The sequence below is a fragment of the Bos indicus x Bos taurus genome, chromosome 7, assembly GCF_003369695.1.
Source record: "Bos indicus x Bos taurus breed Angus x Brahman F1 hybrid chromosome 7, Bos_hybrid_MaternalHap_v2.0, whole genome shotgun sequence".
Lineage (NCBI taxonomy): Eukaryota > Metazoa > Chordata > Mammalia > Artiodactyla > Bovidae > Bos > Bos indicus x Bos taurus.
Window position 1 is genome coordinate 92,134,250 of NC_040082.1, and position 22,913 is coordinate 92,157,162.

Here is a 22,913-nt window from a genome sequence, read left to right on the forward strand (position 1 = left end):
CACTCTGGGGTGGTGTGCTGGGTAGGGGCCATGTCTGTGCAGAGGGGCTCAGCGTGGCAGGTGGGGAGGCCGAGGGGGCAGGGCTGGGAGGGACCCGAATGGCTGTAAGGGGGTGCGGGGGCTGGGGTGTAAGCAAACAGTGGCAGCAAGGGCGGCCCAGCTGACAGCCACGGGGCTGGGGCTCCGTGCTCTGCTTCACAATCGGGTGAATTATTACCTGGGCTGGACACAGCATAAATGCAAGGCTCCAAGTTTGGCTTTCAACCGTATCAGGCTCCAGGAGAGAAGGAAGAGGAAGGAGGGTTGGGGCAGACACTGGGGAGGGCCACTCCTGCCATCCCTGGACCCCCTGGGGTACTCCTGCAGCGCCCAGACCCTCGCCAGGACGAGATCCCGCCCCGCAGGGTAGGCCCCGGAGAGCACTAATTTATGGCCCACTGAGGCGTGCTGGGACACGCAGGGCCTTCCTCTCTGGCTGCCAGGAAGAACTGAGCTGGTTGTGCAGAAAGCCCAGGACTGTGCCAGCATTCTGGGGCCGCCTGCATCACTGGGCCTGACAGGCGGCCGTGCGTGCGAGGCTGAGTCCCTCTTCTCGCGCTGGCGACGAGGGCCCCTGCCCTGCAGGCTCCCGGTGGCCCGTCACCCACCTGTCCCACCTGATGGGGACGGGGCTTGGGGGCCAGGCTGTCTGGGGCTCTCCGCTCCAGTGCCCAGGAATTTGGAAATGGGCCGTGCGTGGGGCCTGGGCGTGTTTTCCACATGCTGTTGGCTTTGGGGGAAGGCCCAGAGAGGGGCTGGCCTGCGAGCTGCAGGGGGGCCACAGGAAGGGCTGTGGGCTGCGGGGCCCAGTCCCCCCCCAACCCCCTCACTGTCAGTCCCCAAGGCCATTCGCAGAGAACTGGCTGAGGCCCTGCGACCTCTGCCTGACACCTGCTCCCACACAGGGGCCCAGCTGGCGCCGAGCCTGCCCCTTCAGGCACAGACCCAGACGCCTTATCTCCTGCTGCTTCCTCACTCCCTCCCACGTCCGCCCTGAGCCGCCCTGGCCTGTCACCCAGCCTCTGTCACCTGGACAGGGCTTCACCCTGGAGAATGACAGAGGAGAAGAGATGCACACAAATATACACAGGATTTATTATTTTTAGAAGAGTTTCAACCTGCCCGAGGTCCCGGGAGGCGCCAACGGGGCTCACACCTTGGGTTCTGCAAACACCTGCCAGCCCTCCAGCTGGCCCATCTTGACCAGTGCGGCCGTCAAGCCCATGTACGCACAGGCAGCAGCTCCGATCCCATAGCTGCGGGCTGCAGGGGAGGAAAGACTGGCATCAGACAGCATGCGGGGAGCGAGGCTCGCCTACGCCCACCCTGAGCACCGCCTGAGGACAGCCCTCCCTCCAAGCTCAGGCGGCCAGGGCTGGACCACATGCTCCTTAGGGATGGAGCCCTGGGGCCTCTGCCTTTGAAGGTGGGCGTGTGGAAACTGAGGCGGGAGGCGGGAGTCCAGGCTTTCAGGCGCGGGGGCGTGAGGGGACCAAGACCGCTGGCAGGTCTCAGTCCTGGCCAAGTCTGCCCTGTGGTCCATGAGGCGGAGAACGCAAGATGCCTGCGGCTTGAGAGGTGCCCTGGGAAGGGGGTTCTGCCTGCTGAGCGCTGGGTTCACACACCCCGTTGCAGGCTCAGGGGCGCAGGTCAAAGCCGGATCTCAGCCAAGGTCTCCCAGCAAAGGCCAGGAGGGCGTGGCACCCTCCCTCTCCGCCCGGCTGGAACCTTCCACAGAACACTCCAGCCAGCGGGATGGGGTGTTTATCTGCGTGTGGCCTCCATTTCTCCCTTGGCTGGCCGCCCCCACCGGCCAGGCTATGGGAGGCAGGAAGAGCGGTGTCTGCTTCCTATTCCAGGCGGCTCTGCTGTACCACGCTGGCCTGGGGCCTGGCCTCTCACAGGGGAGACATGCTCTTCTCCATGTGGGTGACCTCGGGCCACCTCATCTCCTTGGGGCCTTAGTGCCCCCATCTGGAAGGTGGGGATGGTGACAGCTGCTTCCCTGTGGGACCCTGGGTGTCAGCAGCTCCAAGCCAGCCCCGACTGCTCCCCCTGACGGGCAGTGACCCTGTGTTCTCTGACAAGACACGGCAGAGGGAGAGAGACATAAGCGAGGGCAGGCGGGGGCCCAGATGTATGTAGCGGGTTGGGACAGTGAGGGGCAGCCGTGCTGACTTCTCGGGGGAAGGGTGTTCTGGCAGAGGGCACAGCCATGCCAAGGCCTCAGGGTGCTGGAGGAACAGCGAGGAGGATGTGGAGCTGCAGCAGAGAGAGCAAGGCAGCGAGGGCAGGGTGGGAAGACAGCAAGTCCATGCAGGCCACGCTGAGCCATGGGGGCAGGAGGGTGTAGCGAGGTGGACGTGCAGTAGGTGCCTAAGCAGTGCTAAACTAGCTGGCAGCTGAGACTCAGAGGCGCGGGACCTCTTGCGGGCGCTGCCCTCTCCCCCGCCAGATGTACATTATGCACACCCACCCATGATGGGCAGAGGGAGGAGGGTTAGCAGAGGTCAGGGGCGCAGGGCTCACTCACTGCGCGCTCCCAGGATCAAGCCTCCGGCACAGCCTCCGATGAGGTAGTTGAGAGGGTCATCGGGCTTCTCGCGGACCTGGGCGCTAATGCAGGAGGTGAGGCCAAATATGGCTCCGATGGCGGCTGTGGGGGCAGGTGGGGCAGGATGGGCCCTGGTCTGAGTCAGGGGTCCAGACCAGTGCTGGAAGGGCCCCTGAGGAGAAGCCCAGACGTCATGCAGGCTTGCTCACCTGCGGTGAATGTGTACCGTCCCGTCCTTGCCACTCCCTCCAAGAAGGAGGTCGGGGTTTTGAGGGCAACGCTGTAGGCAGAGACAACGAGGCCTGCAGACAGAGAGGGACAGAAAGGCGGCCAGGCAAGTCAGCCCTGGGCCCTGGAGGGGGCAGGCCCCTCCCCAGTCCACAGCGCCGGCTCCTTGCATTCCCACGGCAACCACCAAGGTGGCTTGGGCCAGGGTGGGCCAGGAAGCGGCTGTTACAGGGCTCACCTGGGGTCCCACAGTCGATGAGCTGGGATCTAACCTGGCTCTCCTGCTCCAAGGCCTGGGCTCTCACCCCCCTCATCCAGCCCACCCCACAGGGCACCAGAACACAGCCCCCGCTGAGGGTGGGCCGGGGCCTCGGTGGCTGGACCAGCACCCCAGCCCTGCTCCCTACTTCCAGCAAAGCTCTGTCCCTGCTGCAGGGCCCAGGGCTCCTGACGCCTCTTCTTGCCACTCCCAGACCCGACCCTCACCCGGGCTGGCTCAGCCTCACCACTCTGGTAAGCTCTTCCAACTCCACCGTTGCCCCAGATGACCTGCCCCTGATGTTGGTTTTCACGTGTGAGGGGCCCTGGTGGGCAGCCAGGCCCAAGGCCCCACCCTGGGGTATGCTGAGCCAATGCCGACCCGCTCCGTGTGTCAGCCTCCTCAGCCAGACCCTCTTTGGTGGATGCGCAGACCTACCTGGCTGGCTCCCTGTCACCAGAACAGCCCAATACAGGGCTCCCCACCGTCCAGCTGACCTGCACCCCTCCTCTCCAGACAGACTCCCAGTGGGGCCCAGCTGCCAGCACAGACCTCCTGGGGCCAGCCCGTCCCAGACAAAGCAGAACCACCTCCTGCTGGGTGACAGGGCACCCACCCCCTCTCCTTCCTCAGGCCTGATGGGCTCAGTCCCCTCTTATTGCTTTGTTGGGGTGGGTGGGGGGCCCTCAGACAGGCAGAGAGACTACCTTGGTGCCACCCACCCGGCAGAGCAGCCTGGAAGACCGGAGGATCTGAAGGCCAACCACCTTCACTGATGCCCCAGGACGTGGGCCCCACCCAGTCTCCAAGTGCCCAGCTTCTGCAGACCCAGCAGCTGGCGTGCTGCACTCCCCCACCACGACCTTCCCAGCTGAGCAGCAGCCCTCCAGCCCTGCTGAGGTTCAGCTCACAAGAGCTGTGGGGGATTTGTCACAGCGGACAGGGGCAGTAACCTTGGGAGCAACTCCGAGGAGGGCCAAGACGGCCAACCCATTTCCCAGACGGGCAAGCCGAGGCCCAGGGATGAGGGGAGAGGAGCTGCATATACAGAGGATACCCGTACGCCAGGTGCCCACTTGGGGGCTGCCCAGGTCCAGTCCTTCCCCATCCCACGCTGAACCCTAGTGTCCCCGCACTCCTCAGAGGCTGAAGGCTGGGAAGGAGGGAGCGGGCCAGAGTCTGGGGCTCCCCCTGCCCGCACTGTCCCAGCAAGCCTCCTTCCTCAGTTATTCTCTCATACGAGGCCCCCACCCCTACCTCAGCTTGTAAAGACTTAATCAGAGCAGCTCCCCACCCTGTCTGGAACCTGGGGATGCATGATCTCTGGACGACCCTTTGAAGAGGAACCACAGACAAGGTTCAGTGACAGCCCCCAAACTGCAGTGAGTCCTGGGGGAGAACCTTATTGATCCTACCCCCACATGCCTGCTTTCCTTATATCTCAGATAGTAAAGAATCTGCCTGCAATGCAGGAGATCTGGGTTCAATCCTTGGGTCAGTAAGATCCCCTGGAGAAGGAAATGGCAATCCATTCCAGTATTCTTGACTGGAGAATCCCATGGACAGAGGAGCCTGGCGGGCTACAGTCCATGGGGTCACAAAGAGTCAGACATGACTAAATGACTAACACATACATACCACATGCCTGCGACCCTGGCCGAGGGACACCGAGTTGCCAGGCCACATCGGGCACAGAAGGCACCCCAGCATCCTACGAGCCCTCAGAAGTCCTTTAACTGGGAAGGGATGACCTGGAAGCCACTGGATTATCCCAAGGTCAAGGAGTGTCCGTCCCCCCAATAACAATCATTTAGTAGATGACATGCCAGCCAGCTCCCCCGGCCCACTTAACTCCTCAGACACTATAGCCACCACCACCCACCCCCTCAGCACTCGAGGGTCTCCACTGACTTGGCCCCTTCCACAGGTTCCTGTCACCCCCTCAAAAGACCCCCTCCTCAGCCCCTATGCCAGCTCCTGGCTTCCCATCAGTCTTCTGAAGTGACTTCCAGACACTTCACATGAATGAATGAATGCACATTCATTCATTCAATTCTCACATTCATTCACTCACTGTCACTGTACCTTCATTCACTCATTTGTAAAGTCATTCATTCATTCCTAGTTACTACCTTGCCTTCCTTCCCTCGCTCATTCCATCACCCAGTTCCTGTGTGCTCACAATGTGCTGGGCTGGGTTAGAGCCTGGTCCCCTGCCTTCAAAGGGGCTCACCATCCCAGAGAACTCAAGTGTGAATTCTCGCTGTAGAGTGCTGAGCGGAGGCAGGGATGGAAGAAGGGAGGAGGTGTGGGAGGACAGAGGAGCATGTGTGGGAAGACCCACAGGCCTCCTTGCAGGGCTCCTGGAAATCAGTGACCGCCCCCCAAATCCGAGTCTCTCCATGACCACAGGACATAATGCCTCTGTCAAAGGTTTCCACCTGCAACCCCTCAAACACCCTCCAACAAGCTCCTCCACACTCCATTCAAGCAGACGCCACAAACACCCAGCACCCAGGGATTTTGACTACCCCAGTGATCAGCTTGTCACAGGTATCACAACCTCCCAGGGCCCAGGAACCCTGCTAGCTCCCCCGCCTCTCCTCGCAACGTCTATCTCACACCAGGGGTCCCCATGGCCGGCTCAGACACTCCAAAGAAGACCATGTACCCACTCCGCGAGATTCTCAGCCCTCATGGGACCCTCTCGGACCCTGTTATCTCTCTGCTCCCTCTGCGTTAGTCCGACAATCCCACAAAGTCTATCTAGTACGACAGCCCCGCCAGCGTCCCAAGGCCACCCTACATGCCCCGACGACGACTACTGCCACCGCGTGAGGTCCGCAGCCCCTGCAGAAAGCCCTCGGGCAGTCCCCAGTGATCTGACGGCCTCCCTGCGCCCTATAACCTGGGGACTCGGCCGGTGCTCACCAGTTGCACCACCGATACTGGTGGTGGCGTAGGTCTTGCGGTGGCATTCGGTGCCTTCGGGGATGTCCCAGTACTGGCGAAGAACCGTCTTAGCCATGACAGCACAGCCTTGGTCCTGCACCTTACCACCCGGCTGCTCCTGCGGCCAAGGACGGACGCCGCTGACTCTCGCGAGACTTCCTGGGCGGCGCGCGCAGCCTCTAGCGCGGGCGGGACAGCAACAAGTGAGCAACTTTATTGAGCGCCGCGTACGTGAACACGGGTTGCGCTCAAGTCTTGGAGTCGGGATGGGAGTAAAGGAAGAACACGTGCACCACTGGCCGATTTCTGAAGGGGGAAACTGACCAGGATCAGTGAAAGCAGTTGTCGTTATTTCAGGTCAGAAGATCCTGGGTCAAGAATAGTGTGAACCCCGAGACGTAGGACCTAACTAGGGGCGGTACTATCAAAGGTACTAAGCCTATCCACAAGGCAGAGAGGAGACCGCGGAGCCAAACTCTACTGGAGCGAGACGTCATTATGGGGCGGGAACACGGAGGGATGTGGCCACTCCCAGCGCCAGTATCTGTGGGGAGGTGTGGTCACGCCCAATGGCCAGTTTTAAGCCTAGTTAACGGAGAAGGCTGGAGAAGGCAATGGCACCCCACTCCAGTACTCTTGCCTGGAAAATCCCATGGACGGAGGAGCCTGGTAGGCTGCAGCCTATGGGGTCGCTGAGGGTCGGACACGACTGAGCGACTTCACTTTCACTTTTCACTTTCATGCATTGGAGAAGGAAATGGCAACCCACTCCAGTGTTCTTGCCTGGAGAGTCCCAGGGACAGGGGAGCCTGGTGGGCTGCCGTCTATGGGGTCGCACAGGGTCGGACACGACTGAAGCGACTTAGCAGCAGCAGCAGCAGCAGCAACTGCCTGCTACTATTTGGGGGCGTGGTCAGGCACAGGATTACTGTTCAGCAGCTAACTTGTGTCCGACCTTTTGCCACCCCATGGACTGTAGCACGCCAGGCTACCCTGTCCTCCACTATCTCCCGGAGTTTGTTCAGATTCATGTCCTCTGTCGCCCCCCTCTTCTCCTACCCCCCTATCTTTCCCAGCATCAGGGTCTTTTCCAATGAGTCTGTTCTTCGCATCAGGTAGCCAAATATTGGAGCGTCAGCTTCGGCGTCAGTCCTTCCAATGACTCAGGCTCAGGGGCTTAAAGAGAAAGTGTCCACTCCCAGTGCTTGGATTCTTAGCAGGACGGGGTCTGGGCCCGGTTTGTAGTCCAACCCCTGGGCGGGATGAAGAATGATCATCCACTGGGTGTGCGTCCAGAATCCCAAACATAACCTGAAGGGGACTGGACCAATCAAGAGCTGTACAATTGCCTAAGGGGCGTGAACGGCCAATGATAGAAGCGTAACGGGTTCCAGGGGCGTGGTCAGACTTGTGGGGCCCGACCAATTTGGCGCTTTAGATTCTGAGGGCGGGGCCTGCCTCGAGAGAATGACCAATCCTGTTGCCAGAGCCTGAGCTGGCCACCGGAGGACAAGGCCAACCTGGGCCCGGGGTTTGTTAAGACCTTGGCCAATCTTGGAGTTAGTCGGGGCTCAGGGGAGGAGTCTCCAGTTGCCGGAACCAGTGGGGGCGTTCGGGTTTGAGTACTAGACCCAGCCCTGGAGGGCGGAGCCTGGCGGTGAACCCGGCCAATCACGCCGAAGTCTTGACGGGACCCTCGGAGGTGTGGCCCTCCGGGGGCGTGTCCAGGGCCGGTTCCGGGCCGCCCATGGGCGTGTCCAGGCCTGGTCCTCTGCAGGGGCCATGTCAGCGCCGCCGCCCCTGCAAATCCGCGAGGCTAACGCACACCTGGCTGCCGTTCACCGGCGCGCGGCGGAACTGGAGGCGCGGCTGGAGGCAGCCGAGTGCATGGTGCGCGCCCAGGCCGAGCGCCTGGCCCGCCACGACCAGCAATTGAGCGCCGCTTTAGACGAGCTGGGACGCGCCAAAGACCGGTGAATCTTGGGACCCGGCAGGTGGACTTCTCGGAGGAGTTGGGCAGAGGCAGATCCGAGATAGGAAAGGAATACTGGTAGGGGAGACGTGGGCATTCACGTAGAGCTGGACTACTGGTGGGACTGGAAAAACAAACACAAAAATACTTGAATTATCACTATATAAAGTTGAGAGATGTCACTTGGGTGTGGCTATCCAACTTAACAGGGTCCATTTTACCACTAGGCAAAACTGGCTGGTCCTGAGTGGTACAGGGACCACCAGCAGCCTGATGTAGGTATTGGAGCCATGGCAGGTTCTTGGGAGGATGGGATTATATCAGCAGTTTTGAATAGTCTTTCTAGCTGAGGATTCAAAGGGATGAGACAAGGGCCCAGGGAAGAAAGTGTTTCTGAGGACCTGGTGGGAAACAATTCAGAGCTGGTTGGACTTGTTACTTCATCTTTACTGAGCACTCTACCATGTGCCAGGCCCTGTGCTGGTCATTAGGGCACATCAGTAAGACCTGTTCAGCCCTGCCCTCAAGCACACGGTCAGGCAGTTACAACACAGGGTGATTGGGATGTGTGTGTATGATGGCTGGAGAAGGAAGTGGCAACCCACTCCAGTATTCAACCTACTCACAGTATTCTTGTGTATGATGGAGGGCAACACGGTTCTAGGAGGGCCCAGAGGGAAGGCTTCTTGGGGGAGGAGTCATCTAAGCTGAACAGCAAATAGGCAAAGAGGGAAGGGGACAAGGGAACTGCTAGGGTGTGAATGAGGGAGTGTGTTAGTCTGCTGAGGTTGCCATTACAGAATACCACACACTGGGTGTTTTAAACAACATCAAATGATTCCTCACAGTTCTGGAGGCCGGGAAGTTCAAAATCAAGGCAATGATTCAGTTCTGGTGAGCGTCCTCTTCCGAGCTTGCCAACAGTCATCTTCTCACTGTGTCTTCACAAAGCATAGAGACAGAGAGAGAGAGAGAGAGGGAGAGAGCGAGCGAGCAAGCAAGCTCTTTGGTATCTCTTCTTAAAAGGAAACCTTTCATTACACCATGTAAACTTTCCGTACCTCTCAAGGCCCCCTTCTCCAAATACTATCACGGCGTAGGGATTCAATCTATGCATCTGGGGATGGAGGTTGGGAGCAGAGGGAAGAGAACCTCTGGTGGCCGGGTACCATAATGGTTCCGTCTTGCCTTCCTGTCAGTGAGATTGCCGCCCTCCGGGAGCAGCTGCTGACCTCCGAGGCTGCTGTTCAGAGTCTGCAGGCTGCCGTGCGCCAGAGGGACAAGCTCATCGGGCAGTTGCAGCCCCGGGCTGAGCTGCTGCAGGATCTCTGCCGCCGCCGGCCGCCCCTGGCTGGGCTGCTGGCTACCCTGGCTGAGGCCGAGCGCCTGGGGCCCCTGCCGGCCAGTGACTTACTCCCTGGTGGGCCCAGCTCACCCCTTGCCAACAGTACTGGGGAGGAAGAGGGCAGCGACCAGCTTGAGCCCGTAGTGTTTGGGACCACTGTGTGAGTCCCAGAGAGCAGGTTCCGGAATGGAGAAAGAGGACTCCAGTGGGGACTTCTTCTACTGCCTGGGTATCCTTAGGGTTAACATATCCCAGAGAGGACCCCTTGGAAGAGCCATTATCCTCATCGTCAGAACCTGTTAAAAAAGCATAGGTTTCATATGGGTGGCCTGCAGGCCAAATGCAGATGAACTCAGCCAGTTTTTCTCTTTTTTTCTTTTAAAAAGCAAAACTTTGAATCAATCACCCTTGTTGGAGAACTGGTCACGCTTACACACGAATCTGGATTTCTGGCTTCGGGCTGGGCTGTACGTCTACATCTGAGGCCAGGACACCCTCTTTAGCAAGGGCAAGTTTCCATTCACCCCCTCATCTCTCAAGGCCGGATGTCTGGCCCCTGAAACATCTGAGTTAGAGACCTCTCTTTTTCTGGTGGAGGTGGATGGCATCAAGTGCCATGTGATTTGAGTCTCTCCCTCTTTTCTCCCCTGCCCCGGTTTTTGTTCCTCCGGAAGCATTCTTCATCCTAAAGCCTTATTCATCTCAGTCCAGAATTGTGAACCTCAAGCCTCAGGCTGTTTTGCATTGGTTATACTTATATATATTTCCCCCCTAATTCTATCCTCCTCTCAACCCAGGAAGAAGTGTGCAGGTGGGATGTGCCGATATGCTGGCAACCAGGCTTCACTGCCCAGGCAGACTCAGGCATCCCATAACCTTCGCTTGATAGCATCCTGCCTCGGGGTCTTTACATTGGCTGTTTCCTCTGCCTAGAATGCTCTTCCCCCAGATGCCACATGACTGGCCCCTGCTCACTCAGGTCTTTGCTCAAACGTCACCTCCTCTGAGAGGGCTTCCATGACTGCCTTATCAGAAGTCATTCTTCCCCATTCCACCTCCCCCCATTGCCCCATTTTACTTCCTGTATGTAAATTTTTACCATTGGAGTGGAAGCTGCATGAGGGCAGGTTCCTGGGACCCAGCACATCTCGTGAGGTCCCCACCAGCTTTCCTTTCGTAGCACCAGCTGGCTCCTTTTTCTAATCCCCAGAGAATCTATTTTTTCACTCCTTATTTGTATGCTGCCCTTGTTGGCCTGAGATATTTGAGGCACTTTGCTTTTTTATCAGAACAGGGAGCCCTGTGCCTTTCTCTGCCCAGCCCAAGTGCCTGGCCTGGGACTATGGCAGCCGTTTCCTGCCTCCTGACTCAGGGAATCCCCACCCCAGGAACCACTGCGGGGCATAGCCCCTTTCAGCCCAGAAAGCTCAGCATCCGTCCTCCGCCCTGGGAGGGTGCCTCCTGGCGTCGCACAGCGACCCCTCAGTGTGGTAACAATGGCCCCATTTTCTCCTCTGGACGAATAAGGGGGGTGCTGTTTGTACAAGGGGAAGGCAGGCTAGGGCCTGTCTACGCCCAAGAATAAACCAAATGATTTCATGGCACCATTGGCCCCTCCTCCTTTCTTCCTACTGTGGGGGCTGGAGAGGTGGCTGCTGTGCTGCTCCTGGGTCCAGGGTGGGGCCCCACTGGGTGGGAGCTTGTGCCAAGCACTCTGTACATACAGTTCTGTCTCTTAAGCCACCTATGCACACAGGCATTGCCCCATTTTATAGCTATGCAAAGTGAGCCTCAGAGAGGTAAAGTGAAAGGGCCTCTGGGTTTGGAGGGCCCTCGCCATTTTCAATTTTATTTAAGTAAAGTTAATTAAAAAAAAAACCATTTATTTGGCTGTGTCAGGTCTTAGTCGTGGCATGTGGGTTCTTTGTGGTGACACAGAAGCTTAGTTGCCCCATAGCATGTGGGATCTTAGTTCCCCAACTAGGGACTGAACCTGTGTCCCCTGCACTGGAAGGCAGATTCTTAACCACTGGACCAACCAAAGTCCCCCCAATTTTTTATTGTTGAGATTCTGATTCAAAGATGCAGAGATGCCCAGAGCTACAATAATTGTGATTACATTTTACATTTCTTTATAGAAAAAAACCCCTGACATTTCTAATCCTCATGAAAGCACACAATGGAGCTATTTTTTGTGCCTACACAGAGAATGTTGGACTGCAGCGAGTCACGAGAACGTCTGCAGCAGGATGTCACTGCAGTTTCTCCTAACAGTCGATGGTGGTGCATCCACTGTGGTGTGAATCACAGTGACAGGTTGCTTGTGATCCACGGTTTGGCTTCAGTTGGGAGCAGCAACTTCTGACAATACCATTGTGCTGTGTGCAACTCCCAAGCTTTGAAAAGCTTCTGATGATCTCTGGGTCTCTGTGGGTGGGCAGGGGTTCCCCAAACAGGGGCCTGCATTTTAAGTCCTGGAAAATCCATTATCATCTTCGATCTTAGCCTGCTGATATGAGGCTCAGTTGGCCAGATGTCCAGTCTGATGGCAGGCCTTCTCTGCCGGTGGTCTTGGTTCCTCTTGGATTATGGAAGTCAGGGGGCCAGGGGTCCTTCTCTGGCCAGATAAGCGGCTTGTCATGAGCAAGCCCACCAAGTGATGTCTGAGAACTGGAAACCAACCCCCAAAAGACCCATGTTGACAAAAATACCACGACTGGCCATAATTAACTACTGAGAATTGCTTCGTCCAACTCAACATTGATGTTTACAGGACTGGCTCAGCCAGCACTGGTCTGAGCAGCTCCTGTTGGATGTGGGCCTGGGCCATCTTGAGTCTTTAAACTTGAATTCCTTAGCAGCTTCAGCTGCAGCCCTGTGGAAAGGGGCTGGGGGCTGAAGCCCAGAGAGGGGAGGGTTCGCATAGGAATTGGGCCTGGCCTCCCCTCATCTGGGACACTGGTCCCTCAAGGGCTGGGAACGAAGCGCCCCTCCCCAACTCCCTCCACCCTCCTCCTAACCTGGGTCTGGCTCTCTCCCAGGGCTAGGAGAGAGCAGGCGGGACGGTGGTTGGGCAGTGCTGACAGCAACAGTGCTGGGCTGTCCTCCTTGGCCTTTCATATGCCCCCGCAGGGCTGTGCTTGTGGCCACACGGCCCTGGCACAGAGAGAGTTACAGCGGGGGCCCCTCCCGGTCTCCAGAGCCCTGTCCCCTAGCAACAGCCCTGCCTAGCAGGACGCACTGCCAGCCCTGGGCAGAACGGGCAGGAGGCAGGCAGAGCAGCCACCTGGACTCCAGGACAGATCAAGGCAGCCAGTCTGTAGCCTGGTGGCTGAGCAGGAGCCCCAGATCTCTAGCCTGTCCAGCCACCCAGAGAGCCCGGAGCCAGCATGGATGCTGTGGACACCACCATGGAGAAGCTCCGAGCCCAGTGCCTGTCCCGAGGGGCCTCGGGCATCCAGGGTGTGGCCAGGTGAGCTTACCTCTCACATCTCCCCGACCCCCAGTCCCATGGATCTTTTCAAACCCCACACCCCTGCCCCCCAGATTTTTTCGCCGCCTGGACCAGGATGGGAGCTGCTCCCTGGATGTGAGGGAGCTCCAGCGGGGCCTGGCTGAGCTGGGGCTGGTGCTGGACACAGCTGAGATGGAGGGCGTGTGCAGGCGCTGGGACCGCGACGGCAGCGGGACGTTGGACCTGGAGGAGTTCCTGCGAGCGCTGCGGGTGAGCAAGGGGTGCAGCAGTGTCCCTTCCTCCCACTGGGGTGCCGCACTCTCCCGGGCTTGTCTGTGTCAGCGTGGAGACCAATGGGAGCCTCTGCGCTTCGTACCCCCCAGTCACCACCACACCCTCCCCAGCCCCCCATGTCCCAGGCCCGGGAGGCGGTCGTCACAGCTGCGTTTGCCAAGCTGGACCGCAGTGGTGATGGCGTGGTGACTGTGGATGATCTCCGGGGGGTATACAGCGGCCGCACTCACCCAAAGGTGCGGAGCGGGGAGTGGACTGAAGAGCAGGTGCTCCGCCACTTCCTGGACAACTTCGACTCCTCCGAGAAGGACGGGCAGGTGGGTGCATGCATACCCCGGTCCCTCGCCCACACCTCCAGACCCCCCCTGACCACCTGTCTGCCCCCAGGTCACGCTGGCTGAGTTCCAGGACTACTACAGTGGTGTGAGCGCCTCCATGGATACAGATGAGGAGTTTGTGGCCATGATGACCAGCGCCTGGCGGCTGTGAGCCGTGTACCCCCATGCAGCCGGCACCCTGGAGCCAGGGCCCCTCTCATCTGGGCTTGGAGCTGAGCAGCCCTGGAGTAGGGGTGGGTAGGAGTGTAGCCAGACCGAGGCCACAGAACCGGCTGGACCAGGTCTCCGGGTGTACTGCTTGGCCACCGATTCCCCTGATGGGTCACTGGCTCAGGACTCCAGGGGGAAAGGCCCCTTGTCCACATCATGCTGATCCTAAACCTCCTCCCATCCCTGCTCAGTGAACCCTGCCTGCCAGCACCCCTACCCCTCCCTGTGGGTCCCCGGGAAGCCAAGCCGCACCTGACGGGGAAGCAGACAGCTCTTGTGTGAAGCCGGCCGCTGTGAATCTCGGAAGGCAGCCGTTCTGGGTCATCTGCCCAGGTGTGCAGAGGCCACCACCCTGTGGGCAGGCCAGGCTGCTTCCTGGTCAGGTCGTCCAGCTTCCTGAGGCCCCTGGGGCACGCAGGAGGCCAGCGTTTTAGTTAAAAGTTTTAATGTAGTTCCCAAATACATTTCATATGACAATCTTACATAAATGTTCCAAAACACGTGGGCATTATCTGGTTTTACTTGTCACTAGTTGACTAAGGCTTAAAGCAGAGAAGTGTGACCGGATCTGCTGGGGGGCCTTTGGTGATGTCCCGTGGCTCAGGCGCGGCTGCAGGGCCACCCTGGGGTGCGGGTGGCGTGGCTCAGACGGCCCCCTCCTCAGCCTGTCAGGGCGGGCGGGAGGGTTCTTGTGAACCCCTGGAGCTCTGATGTGGGGGGAGGCAGCACCCCGCTGCTCTTGGCCACGCTCCGGGGTGGGGCAAGCAGAGGGCGCGCTCCTGTGTGTGCTGCGAGCACGGGTTCTGCCTGCTGTCTGAAACTGCTCTGCTTGCTGCCCCCTCCTCGAAGCCCCACCAGGGTTCCCCTCTCAGAAGCCCCCAGCCCTCAACAGTGCTGGGGGCAGAGCCGTCCAGGGCCTGGAGAGGGAAGAACGGCCAAGAGCAGGAAACAGGCTTGTACCCACGTACCCGAGGCTGCGTGACCCACGTCACGGGCACAGACAGGAGGATGGAGCGCCCCCCACAACATCCAGTGACCCTTTTCTAGACAAGCTCTCTAGGCCCAGGGCCCAACCTGTCCACACCCCATGACTCAGCCTGGAGGAATCCCAGGTGGGGAACCCATGGGGCTGGCTCTCGAGCAGTCCTGAGCGCCCTCAGCATGGGGACTGGGGTCACAGGGGGAGCCAGGGTGCAGCCCACAACGCAGCCACGCCTGCTCAACACACAGAAGTGCCTTGCTCGACCTAGGAAACCAACACAAAGCCTTGGGGGGAGAAAAGATCTAAAAATAAAACCCCCAAGTCAGAACATGGGGGCGGGAGGTAAAGATGGTGGTAACAGACGGTCCAGCAGGCCCAGTGTTACACTGTGAGACGGCCCAGCGGCCTGGGCAGGCGGCAGGGAAGCCGGCGGCACGGAGGGCAGGGTGAAGAAACGAGGTGTCCCAGTCCCAGTGAGAAGCCGTGACAAGTCTTAATGTGCCATTTCAATTCAAGGTGGGGAGGGAAGAAATGTTCTTTTTCGTTTTGCTCATCAATATGATGAGGTTCGTGTCCCAAACCACATTCAGGCAGTTCCCGAGTCTGCTTCTGAACGGGACGTGCGGATCCAGACTGTGGCCAACCCAGCGGGGAGTGTGGTTCCCGAGCCCCGTGCCTCGATGCTGCCGGGGGAGGGGCGGGCGGGCAGACAGACGGACAAAGCAGCAGGCTCGCGGCGGCTGGCTCCTGGCGCTATGTGCTCCCGGCTGTCTGCCCATCGCCTTCATCGCCGGCGCCTGTGGGAAGCGGTGGCCTTGCCGTCAGGTCCTTGCCTGGGACAGAGCCCCCACCCCGGGCCACCCTGGGCCACCCGACTCACCGCCTGTGGGGGCCCCCGACGGGGTCAGCACATCGTCGTCATCACTGTCGTCCTCGTTGGATGGGGCGGTCCCAGGTTCAGGGGCCGGTGCCTTGGCCTCCTGCTCCTGCTCCACGCGACTACGCAGGGCCAGGATGCGGTGGTGCAGGGCCGCGTACAGCTGGCCTGTGTCCTTGGAGCTGGCCTGGGGGCAGAGGGGAGACCCCTCCTCAGTCAACTCCAGGACTCGGAGTGGGGAGCCTGACCTCCCTCCTCAACAAACTCAAGGGCAGGAAACAGAAGCTCCGGCGGGCGCAGGGCTTGTCCTCCCAAGGGGTCACAGAGCCCACAACCAGGCCAGCCCTCCCGACCCTGGAGGCCTCCCGCTCTCCCTGGCCAGGCCCCCGTGCAGGGCACCCAGTGCTGGACGTGGAGCTGGCTGCTTGTGTCTGGCAGCCGCCTGGCCTCTACCCGGGGCTGCTCACCGAGATCAGGAAGACCTTCACGCCCTGGTCCTCAGTGTCCATGGCCGTGATTCGGATGCTCTTCTCGCTGGCCTTGTCCATCTGCATCTGGGCCCACAGCTTGGTGTTGAGGATCAGTCGCAGGCTGCCCTGGGTCCGCATCACTGCAACCAGTGAGGACGTCAGTCCTGCCCGCCCCCACCCAACCCCAGGAAAACAGACACACCTGCAGGCAAGTCAACATCCCAGGGAGGAATCCCACGACAGCCTCCCCCCTGCCCATCTGCCGAGCAGCAGCCCTGGCACCCCCGCCACTGAAGTGCATGCAGGGGGTGGAGGTGGTACCTGGACGGGGCTTCCCAGGAAAGGGGCTAGTTAGGGGGCAGCAGGGGGCATGCTGCATGGGGGTGGGCTGCACACTGGGGACATGGCACATGAAGCTGACACCCCCTGACTGTCACCACCCACAGGCCAAGGTCCAGTTCCTGCCCCGTGAGGAGAAGCTGAACACTAGGAGGAAGTGCTGGGGCTGACTGCTGCTCAGAGCGTCCCTCGGGAGTGGCTGAGGACAGCACGCAGTAGAGAGAAGCTGGGACAGACCCTTCCTCCAGGAAACGCAGGTGAGACCTGAGTTCCACCCACAGCCAGCCCAAGGTCAACGTCGTCCTGCTTGACCTGTCCCGGCCTACCCAGCCCCAACCCCGTCTACGCCCCAACCTTGAAAACCTGGGGCAGGTTAGATGTGGTCACCCCAACCCAGATGCCCCCAACCCCACCCCTCAAGGTGAGCTCTGAGGGAAGGTCTGTGCCAAGGGTCAAAGGTTGTGTGGGGTGAAAGGAGGGCATGGCCAGAAAGGACCTCAACGAGGAGGGGAGGGCATGGCTGCAAGGAGGCTGGTCACAGGCTGACGACCAGGGGAAAAGCCACGAGCTGGGATCTTGAAATCCTGTGCCCTCTCTGCCCTCTGCTTGCACGTTTCCATTAGAAACATTGAAAAAGAAATGAAGGGATGTCTACGGGCAGGGGTGAAAAGACCTGTGCCCGAACAGGAGGGCCATTTCCATTTCTGTTCCAATTCTGAGCCCAAGCACATAAAAACACCTTTGAAAGGACACAGCGCGAGCTACACCTGGGCCAGGGATCGACACTTCTGTAAAGGCCGGACGACAACTTTTAATTTGGGAGGGTAACTTACAAAAAGAAAAAGATGAGTACACGTGTCTCACACATATGCAAACACACTCACACACATACTTTTTGTAATAATCATACTTCCAGGAATAAAATTCATGTAAAAAATGGTACAAGAAACATTATTTATGAGCCAAGAAAAATTAAGAACCCAAATGTCCATCAAAAGGGAAATGGCTATTCAGTCGGTGGAATATTAATGGGAAGTTTTTCAAGAACTTTTTAAGTCATGTTTTAAGGCAAATGCAACAACAAAGGAACACGCTCACTAAAGAGAGTGAAGAGAGCAAGACAGGATCGCCCCACTTCCTTAGAAAAGGGCCACAGAGCAGGAACAGACCTACCAAAACGTTCTCAGCAGGGATTTCCCTTTTTCATAAAGAAATTTTAGCTGATGTTTGATTTCTTTGTTTTCCTACCATAAAACAACTGGCACTTTTATTATCGAAAAAAAAGTTCAAAAACTGCTGAATCTTTTTATCTATTTTCACAGTCAGAAAGAGAATCAGAGAAGGACTGGTAGTGGGAGCCTCTAGGCTGGGTGGGATGGGTCCCCCAGGTTGAGGGCTGGCCATGGACACACGTCGGGGGCCCCGAATCCCCCAGGCCCTCCATGGGAACCCGGCCACAGCTCACCTAGTCGGGACTGCAACGTCCCGTCGTCAGTTGATGCCATGTCGTTAAGTCTGAGCAGCCCTCGGCCTCTCTCCACCCACGACTGCGAGGTCTTGTCAAAGACAAACAGCTTACATTGGATCTGCAACACAAGGTGAGCGTGCATGAACCGCCAGGCTCAACAAACTACGGCCCGGGGGACACATCTGGCCTTGGCCACTTTTCTGTCCTGCTTTCAAGCTTGAATGGATTTTACATTTTCAGAAGAGTATTAAAAAAAAATCACTATGGAAATGCAAATCAAAACCACAACGTGGGGGACTTCTCTGGTGGTCCTGTGGTTAAGAATCTGTCTTCCAGCACAGGGGACACAGGCTCACCCCTGGTTGGGGAACTAAGATCCTACATGTTATAGGGCAGCTAAAACCTGACACGGCCAAGTAAATAAAAAGATAAAAATAAAAAAAATCCACAATATGATACCACTTCACACTCACTAGGATGGTTGTAACCAAAGGACAGATGAAACAGGTGTTGGAGGATGTGGAGAAAGCAGAACCCTCACACCTTGCTGATGGGAATGGGAACTGGTGCAGCCGCTGTGGAAAACTGCCCTTTAAAGTGTTAAACATGGAATTATCACACAGCCCAGAAATCCCACTTGTAAGTATCTACCCAAGAAGAGTGAAGCAGGCGTGCACCGAGAAAGCTGTACGTGAGTGTCCATGGGCATCATTCTTAATCCCCCCAGGGTGGAAACAAAGCAGGTGTCCACCAACAGGGGATGGGATGAGCAACCGTGGTCCATTTGTACAGGGGACAGTCATTCAGTCATGAAGAACGAGGCTCTGACACATGCTCCAACAGGGACGAACCCCAGAGACAACCCAGTATGAGTCTGCTGACACGAAACACCCAGAACAGGCACGTCCACAGAGAGAAAGAGAGGATTCGTGGTCGCCAGGGGCTGGGGGAGAGGGGGATGGGGAAATCACTGCTGAAGGGCAAAGGGCATAAGGCTTCTTTTTTGGGGGCAAAAATGTTCTAAAGTAGTGATGACATTTGTACAACTCTCTGAATGTGCTAAAACCCACTGAACTGTACACTTTAAAAAAGGTGAATTTCATAGTATGTGCACTGTATCTCATCAAAGCTGTTTTATGTTTAAAAAAGTGCAACAGAGACCGTAAGCGACCCTTTACAGAGAGAAGTCCGTAGATCTTCATAAGTCAACATCTCTTGACAGTAAAATGAATCTGAGTAGGGATAAGCAGTACCACAGAAAACTCCCCAATGCCACATGTTTGTGGTTTACAGACACACACTCGGGTATGTGGGGAAGGATGAAGGGCAGATGGAGCCCTACCGCCCTGGACCTGCTGTCCCAGGAGGGGAGGACCGTGGGGACGTGGCAGGAGGGCCGTGAAGTCTGGGCTAAGAGGAGGACACTGGGACAAGACAGTCACAGCTGCTAAGGGGCGGCAGGAACAAGTGTCTGTTTCAGGTCTGTAACTTGTCCTGAGACAGGCCGTGTGGCTCTAGCGCCCGGCACCACAAGCAGGTGGGCACTCACCTGCAGCACGTTGCTCTCGGCCTCCTCCCCGGTGATGACCTCCACCTTCTCTAGCAGGCACTTCCGCGCCGTCGCCTTGGTGTAGGCGGCTGCCGACTCAGCCAGGGACTCTGCAATGTGATTAGCTAGACGACATTGACTACTGACTTGGTTGGGGGGGATGGTGTACCTCATGGGACACCCCAAGGGGGCCAGTGCCTCTGGGAGCCACACCTTGGCCCACAGGGGACCCTGCTAATGCACCCTGTGACTCTGCCGGGAGCGGCCAGCACAGCTCCAGTTCCCACTCTCCTGGCTCCGGGGAGAACAGAAGATAGCGAGACCTCTGAGGGTGCTGAAGAGCACCCCCTCAGCTGCCTCGGTTGGGGACAGACACCTCATCCCATTCTGGGTCACCAGGCAGTGCCTGGGCCTGGCTGTCCTGAGCTGGCCAAGCCCCCTTCTGCTAACTGGATGCCAGCACCCAGGGCTGGGGTTCACAGTGTCCCTGGCCACCCTCCTGGACAGGACCAAGGCCTACCTTTCTCAGGAGTGGCTTCCTGGGACGAGGACTCAGATCCGGACTCTGCCGCTGTGTTTTCTCTGTTGGCATCTGAGCTGAGTTCATTTAACTTGGGCGGGCTCTGTGGGCAGTAAAGGTATACAGAAGAAGGTGGGTATGTGGGGAGGTGGTCCCAGTGGGCTGACCGCTGCGGACAGGAGGCCCCTCTGCTGGGAGGTGGCTCTCGGCACGTTCTCTTCTGGGCAGAGGGTTTCTCTTGGCCAGCTTCCCTCTTGGAGCCTGGGGACCTGCCCAGACCCAGTCCCTCTCCACTCAGTGCTCACCGAGCATCCTCAGACGACACCCTAGACACAGGCCTATCCTGGACGTTGTATGTGAACTGCCTCTGGAGCCTCTGTGGCATCACCCGGAGGCGGGGGCCACCAACTGACCACAGGCCACCTGGTCACCTTGGTCTGTGAGGCAATTCTTTGACTACTTCATTGTAATCGAAAAAGGACACTACTGATACTCAAGAAAAGAAGCAGAGAGTTCCTCAGCATAATAAACACAGAGACCAAGGTGCCAGGAGTCAGGTGAGCCCCCGACAGCACCTGAGCCACCCTCACAAATGGACACAATGGGAGTGGGAATGTATGGTTGGGGGAATAAAAGGAAAAAAATAAGGAAGCAGGTGACAATTCTAGAAGCCCATCCAGGGCCAGAAGACGACCCGAGGGTGTTGTGTGTTATGGGTGCAGGGGACACTGTGGGGGCCTGTCCGAGGCTGCCATCCCTACCACCCTCTCCGTGCTGTGGCCTCACAGTCCGGGTGGGGCCACCCTCCCCTGGCGTCAGAGGTGGCTCGTGGTGATCCCAGCAGCACACAGCTGAGTGCTCTGGCCGACAGCTGTCCCCACCCTGCCCTGAGATGAGTAATGACAGGAAGCGCAACCCAGGCTCCTGCACAGCCTCCCTGGGCCACCAGGTCTGTCCCTCCTGCCCCTGCACGCTGTTTAGGCTGAGTCTGAGTTGGGTCTTCTTTCTGTTACTCGGCAAAAGGCAGCACTCTAATGTCACAGGACATGACACAGCAGGCACACCCCGTGCCCCTGTGACCTGCGGGTGGCTCTGAAAGTCTCTGGGCCCCAAGGATCGTCCTCACCGGGTCACTCACCAGCACGCGCTCACTCATGTTCTGGCCAAACACGAATTTGCTGCTGGCGGCATCGGCACTGTTGGTTGCGTTCTCCAAACTGCAGAGGAGACGCACTCTGAGTGAGTGTGGGCAGCAGGGGCACAGGGCCAGCGGCGTGCACGCCCGCACACACAATGCGCACGGCTGGAGCGGAAAGCAGCCAAGGCCCCGCAAGGCCAAGTGGGCCGGTCTGCCTCGCCAGGGGCAGGCCCCCACAGGCTCTGGGCTGGGCCCCACCAGGAGGCAGACAGGAAGCCTTGGTTCCAGTTGCCTGGCACCAACTGCTCAGTCACTGTGTGACACAGCGGACGCCCATTCCCCCACCCCCATAGGAGGGCACCACAGAGAGGCGGAGTGCAGGGGCCATCTGCCCACTCCCCGAAGACATGCCCCCGAGACGTGCTGCAGCTCTCTGGGCCCTTCCCCCGGCCCCACACCAAGGAGGTGACACCTCCTACCAGGCTGCAGGGGGGTGACAAACGATGGCCCTTGGGGAGCTCTCGGCAAATGGCCGCTGCTATGGCCGTCACACTTCATCCAGATTAAGACATCATAGGCTGCACACGCCTCCCAATGTGGGAAACACTGAGGTGCATAAAACATGTCTTAAAATAACTGATGTGCTCCACTAACTGGGGGCCCGGCTGCTGAACAGCAGGTCACTGTTCCCGCCAGGCCTCTTGGAGGCTGGCGTCTGCACGGTGCCTGCCCTGCTGGCCCGACTCCCAGGCAGGGTGTGCCTTCCTCCCCAGACACCCCAGCAGCCTGGCTGCGGGTGAACGCCCCCGCCAGCAGCGCCAACAGGGAGCCCGGATCCAGCACCTGGTGACAGAGGTCACTCCCAGGATGGGCTGGACAACCCCACAGGACTGCAGTCCTGCCTCACTGTCCACTGCAGTGCCTCCCGCCCTGGCCCCCAATCCTGGACCCTCCACACCTCCACCAAGTAGGGAAGGAGGGCTGGAGGTGACTGGAGTTTGGCTGCCTGGGCCCCCCACCCTCCCGAGGAAGGACTGGGCTGGTCCAGGGACAGCGGGTGACCGTGGGCTCCCTGAGGCAGAGGCTTCCCCGAGCAAGGCTAGGCACCAGCCCGAGGTGCACACCTGGAGCTGATGTACTGAAGGAAGTAGTTGGTCGCAGCTGGCGTCTCTGAACTGGGGTGTCCGGCGTTCTCCATGTCTGCCACTTCAGTGTTCTCATTGATCAACTGGGAAATAAGAGGAAACACTGCTCAGGGGATGGCATGTTCAGGGCCTCAGCAGCTCAGCCCATCTGTACATGCCCTGTGTGACACACAGCTCCATCTACATGCATGCGTCCTGGGGGTTACAGTTAAGATGTAAAAACAGCCCATGAGGTGCTGGGCAGCCTTTTCTCCTCTGTTTAAAAAAAACTCAGGCTGGCAACCTGTTGGCATTTTCCACCAATGCTTCTGTACCAAGAGATCACAGATCATGTACAAATTTCATATTTTAAAGGGTTCATCATAAACAGAAGCCTCATTTCTCGAGGCTTCTTTTAAGCTAACTGTCGTGCTGCCATGGTTAAACACATTCTCCAATGCAATTCTGCTGGGAACACTGTGAGGTGGGTGTTAGCGACCATGTTCTGAAAGAGGAAGCAGAGGCTCAGAGGGGTTAAGAAACCACACCTCAAGTCACTCCCCATGCAGAAACCGGGATGTGGCCCTGAGACCCAGGGGCCTCCATGAGACGCTGCCCCACCCCAATCTCAAGGCAGCATGGAAGACTCGACCTGAAGGCCCAGGTCTCTCTTTTCCTGCTTCCTGCTCCAGGAAGGGAGCAGCTGCCAAAGGACTCGTTATTTTGCCTGAAGCTGTGCAACATCAACACCTACTTCTGTGTCTCTGGGGGCATCCGTGCTTCTGCTGGACAGTGGGCACC

General features: G+C 58.3%; 4 protein-coding genes across 13 annotated transcripts in view; 2 read left to right on the forward strand and 2 right to left on the reverse strand.

Annotated features, from left to right (window-relative positions):
- Positions 1-1,110: 1,110 nt before the first annotated feature.
- NDUFA11 (NADH:ubiquinone oxidoreductase subunit A11) lies at positions 1,111-6,397 on the reverse strand. Its single transcript, XM_027547429.1, has 4 exons — positions 6,012-6,397; positions 2,803-2,895; positions 2,573-2,695; positions 1,111-1,302 (listed from the first exon to the last, which is right to left on the reverse strand). Exons 1-4 carry the CDS (start codon positions 6,106-6,108, stop codon positions 1,190-1,192), a joined length of 426 nt encoding a protein of 141 aa, XP_027403230.1. The 5' UTR covers positions 6,109-6,397; the 3' UTR covers positions 1,111-1,189.
- A 940-nt stretch (positions 6,398-7,337) lies between these two features.
- On the forward strand, positions 7,338-10,953 carry VMAC (vimentin type intermediate filament associated coiled-coil protein). The gene is made up of 2 exons (XM_027547428.1): positions 7,338-8,005; positions 9,204-10,953. The coding sequence occupies exons 1-2, from the start codon at positions 7,815-7,817 to the stop codon at positions 9,511-9,513; spliced, it is 501 nt and encodes a 166-aa protein (XP_027403229.1). The 5' UTR covers positions 7,338-7,814; the 3' UTR covers positions 9,514-10,953.
- CAPS (calcyphosine) lies at positions 9,973-14,145 on the forward strand. The gene is made up of 4 exons (XM_027547426.1): positions 9,973-12,821; positions 12,896-13,073; positions 13,208-13,414; positions 13,485-14,145. Exons 1-4 carry the CDS (start codon positions 12,739-12,741, stop codon positions 13,584-13,586), a joined length of 570 nt encoding a protein of 189 aa, XP_027403227.1. The 5' UTR covers positions 9,973-12,738; the 3' UTR covers positions 13,587-14,145.
- The window catches only part of RANBP3 (RAN binding protein 3), a 50,939-nt gene continuing 42,099 nt past the window's right edge, over positions 14,074-22,913 (reverse strand). For 6 of the 10 annotated variants that reach the window (XM_027547423.1, XM_027547421.1, XM_027547418.1 and 3 more), the window contains 8 exons: positions 22,113-22,216; positions 20,989-21,067; positions 19,851-19,953; positions 19,331-19,455; positions 17,779-17,899; positions 15,972-16,114; positions 15,508-15,691; positions 14,074-15,424 (listed from right to left, as the gene is read on the reverse strand). In XM_027547423.1, coding sequence (XP_027403224.1) covers positions 15,381-15,424; positions 15,508-15,691; positions 15,972-16,114; positions 17,779-17,899; positions 19,331-19,455; positions 19,851-19,953; positions 20,989-21,067; positions 22,113-22,216 — 903 coding nt within the window. In that variant the 3' untranslated portion in view covers positions 14,074-15,380. The remainder of the gene's footprint in view (positions 15,425-15,507; positions 15,692-15,971; positions 16,115-17,778; positions 17,900-19,330; positions 19,456-19,850; positions 19,954-20,988; positions 21,068-22,112; positions 22,217-22,913) is intronic. The other 4 variants (XM_027547422.1, XM_027547424.1, XM_027547419.1 and 1 more) reach the window with 1 other exon arrangement.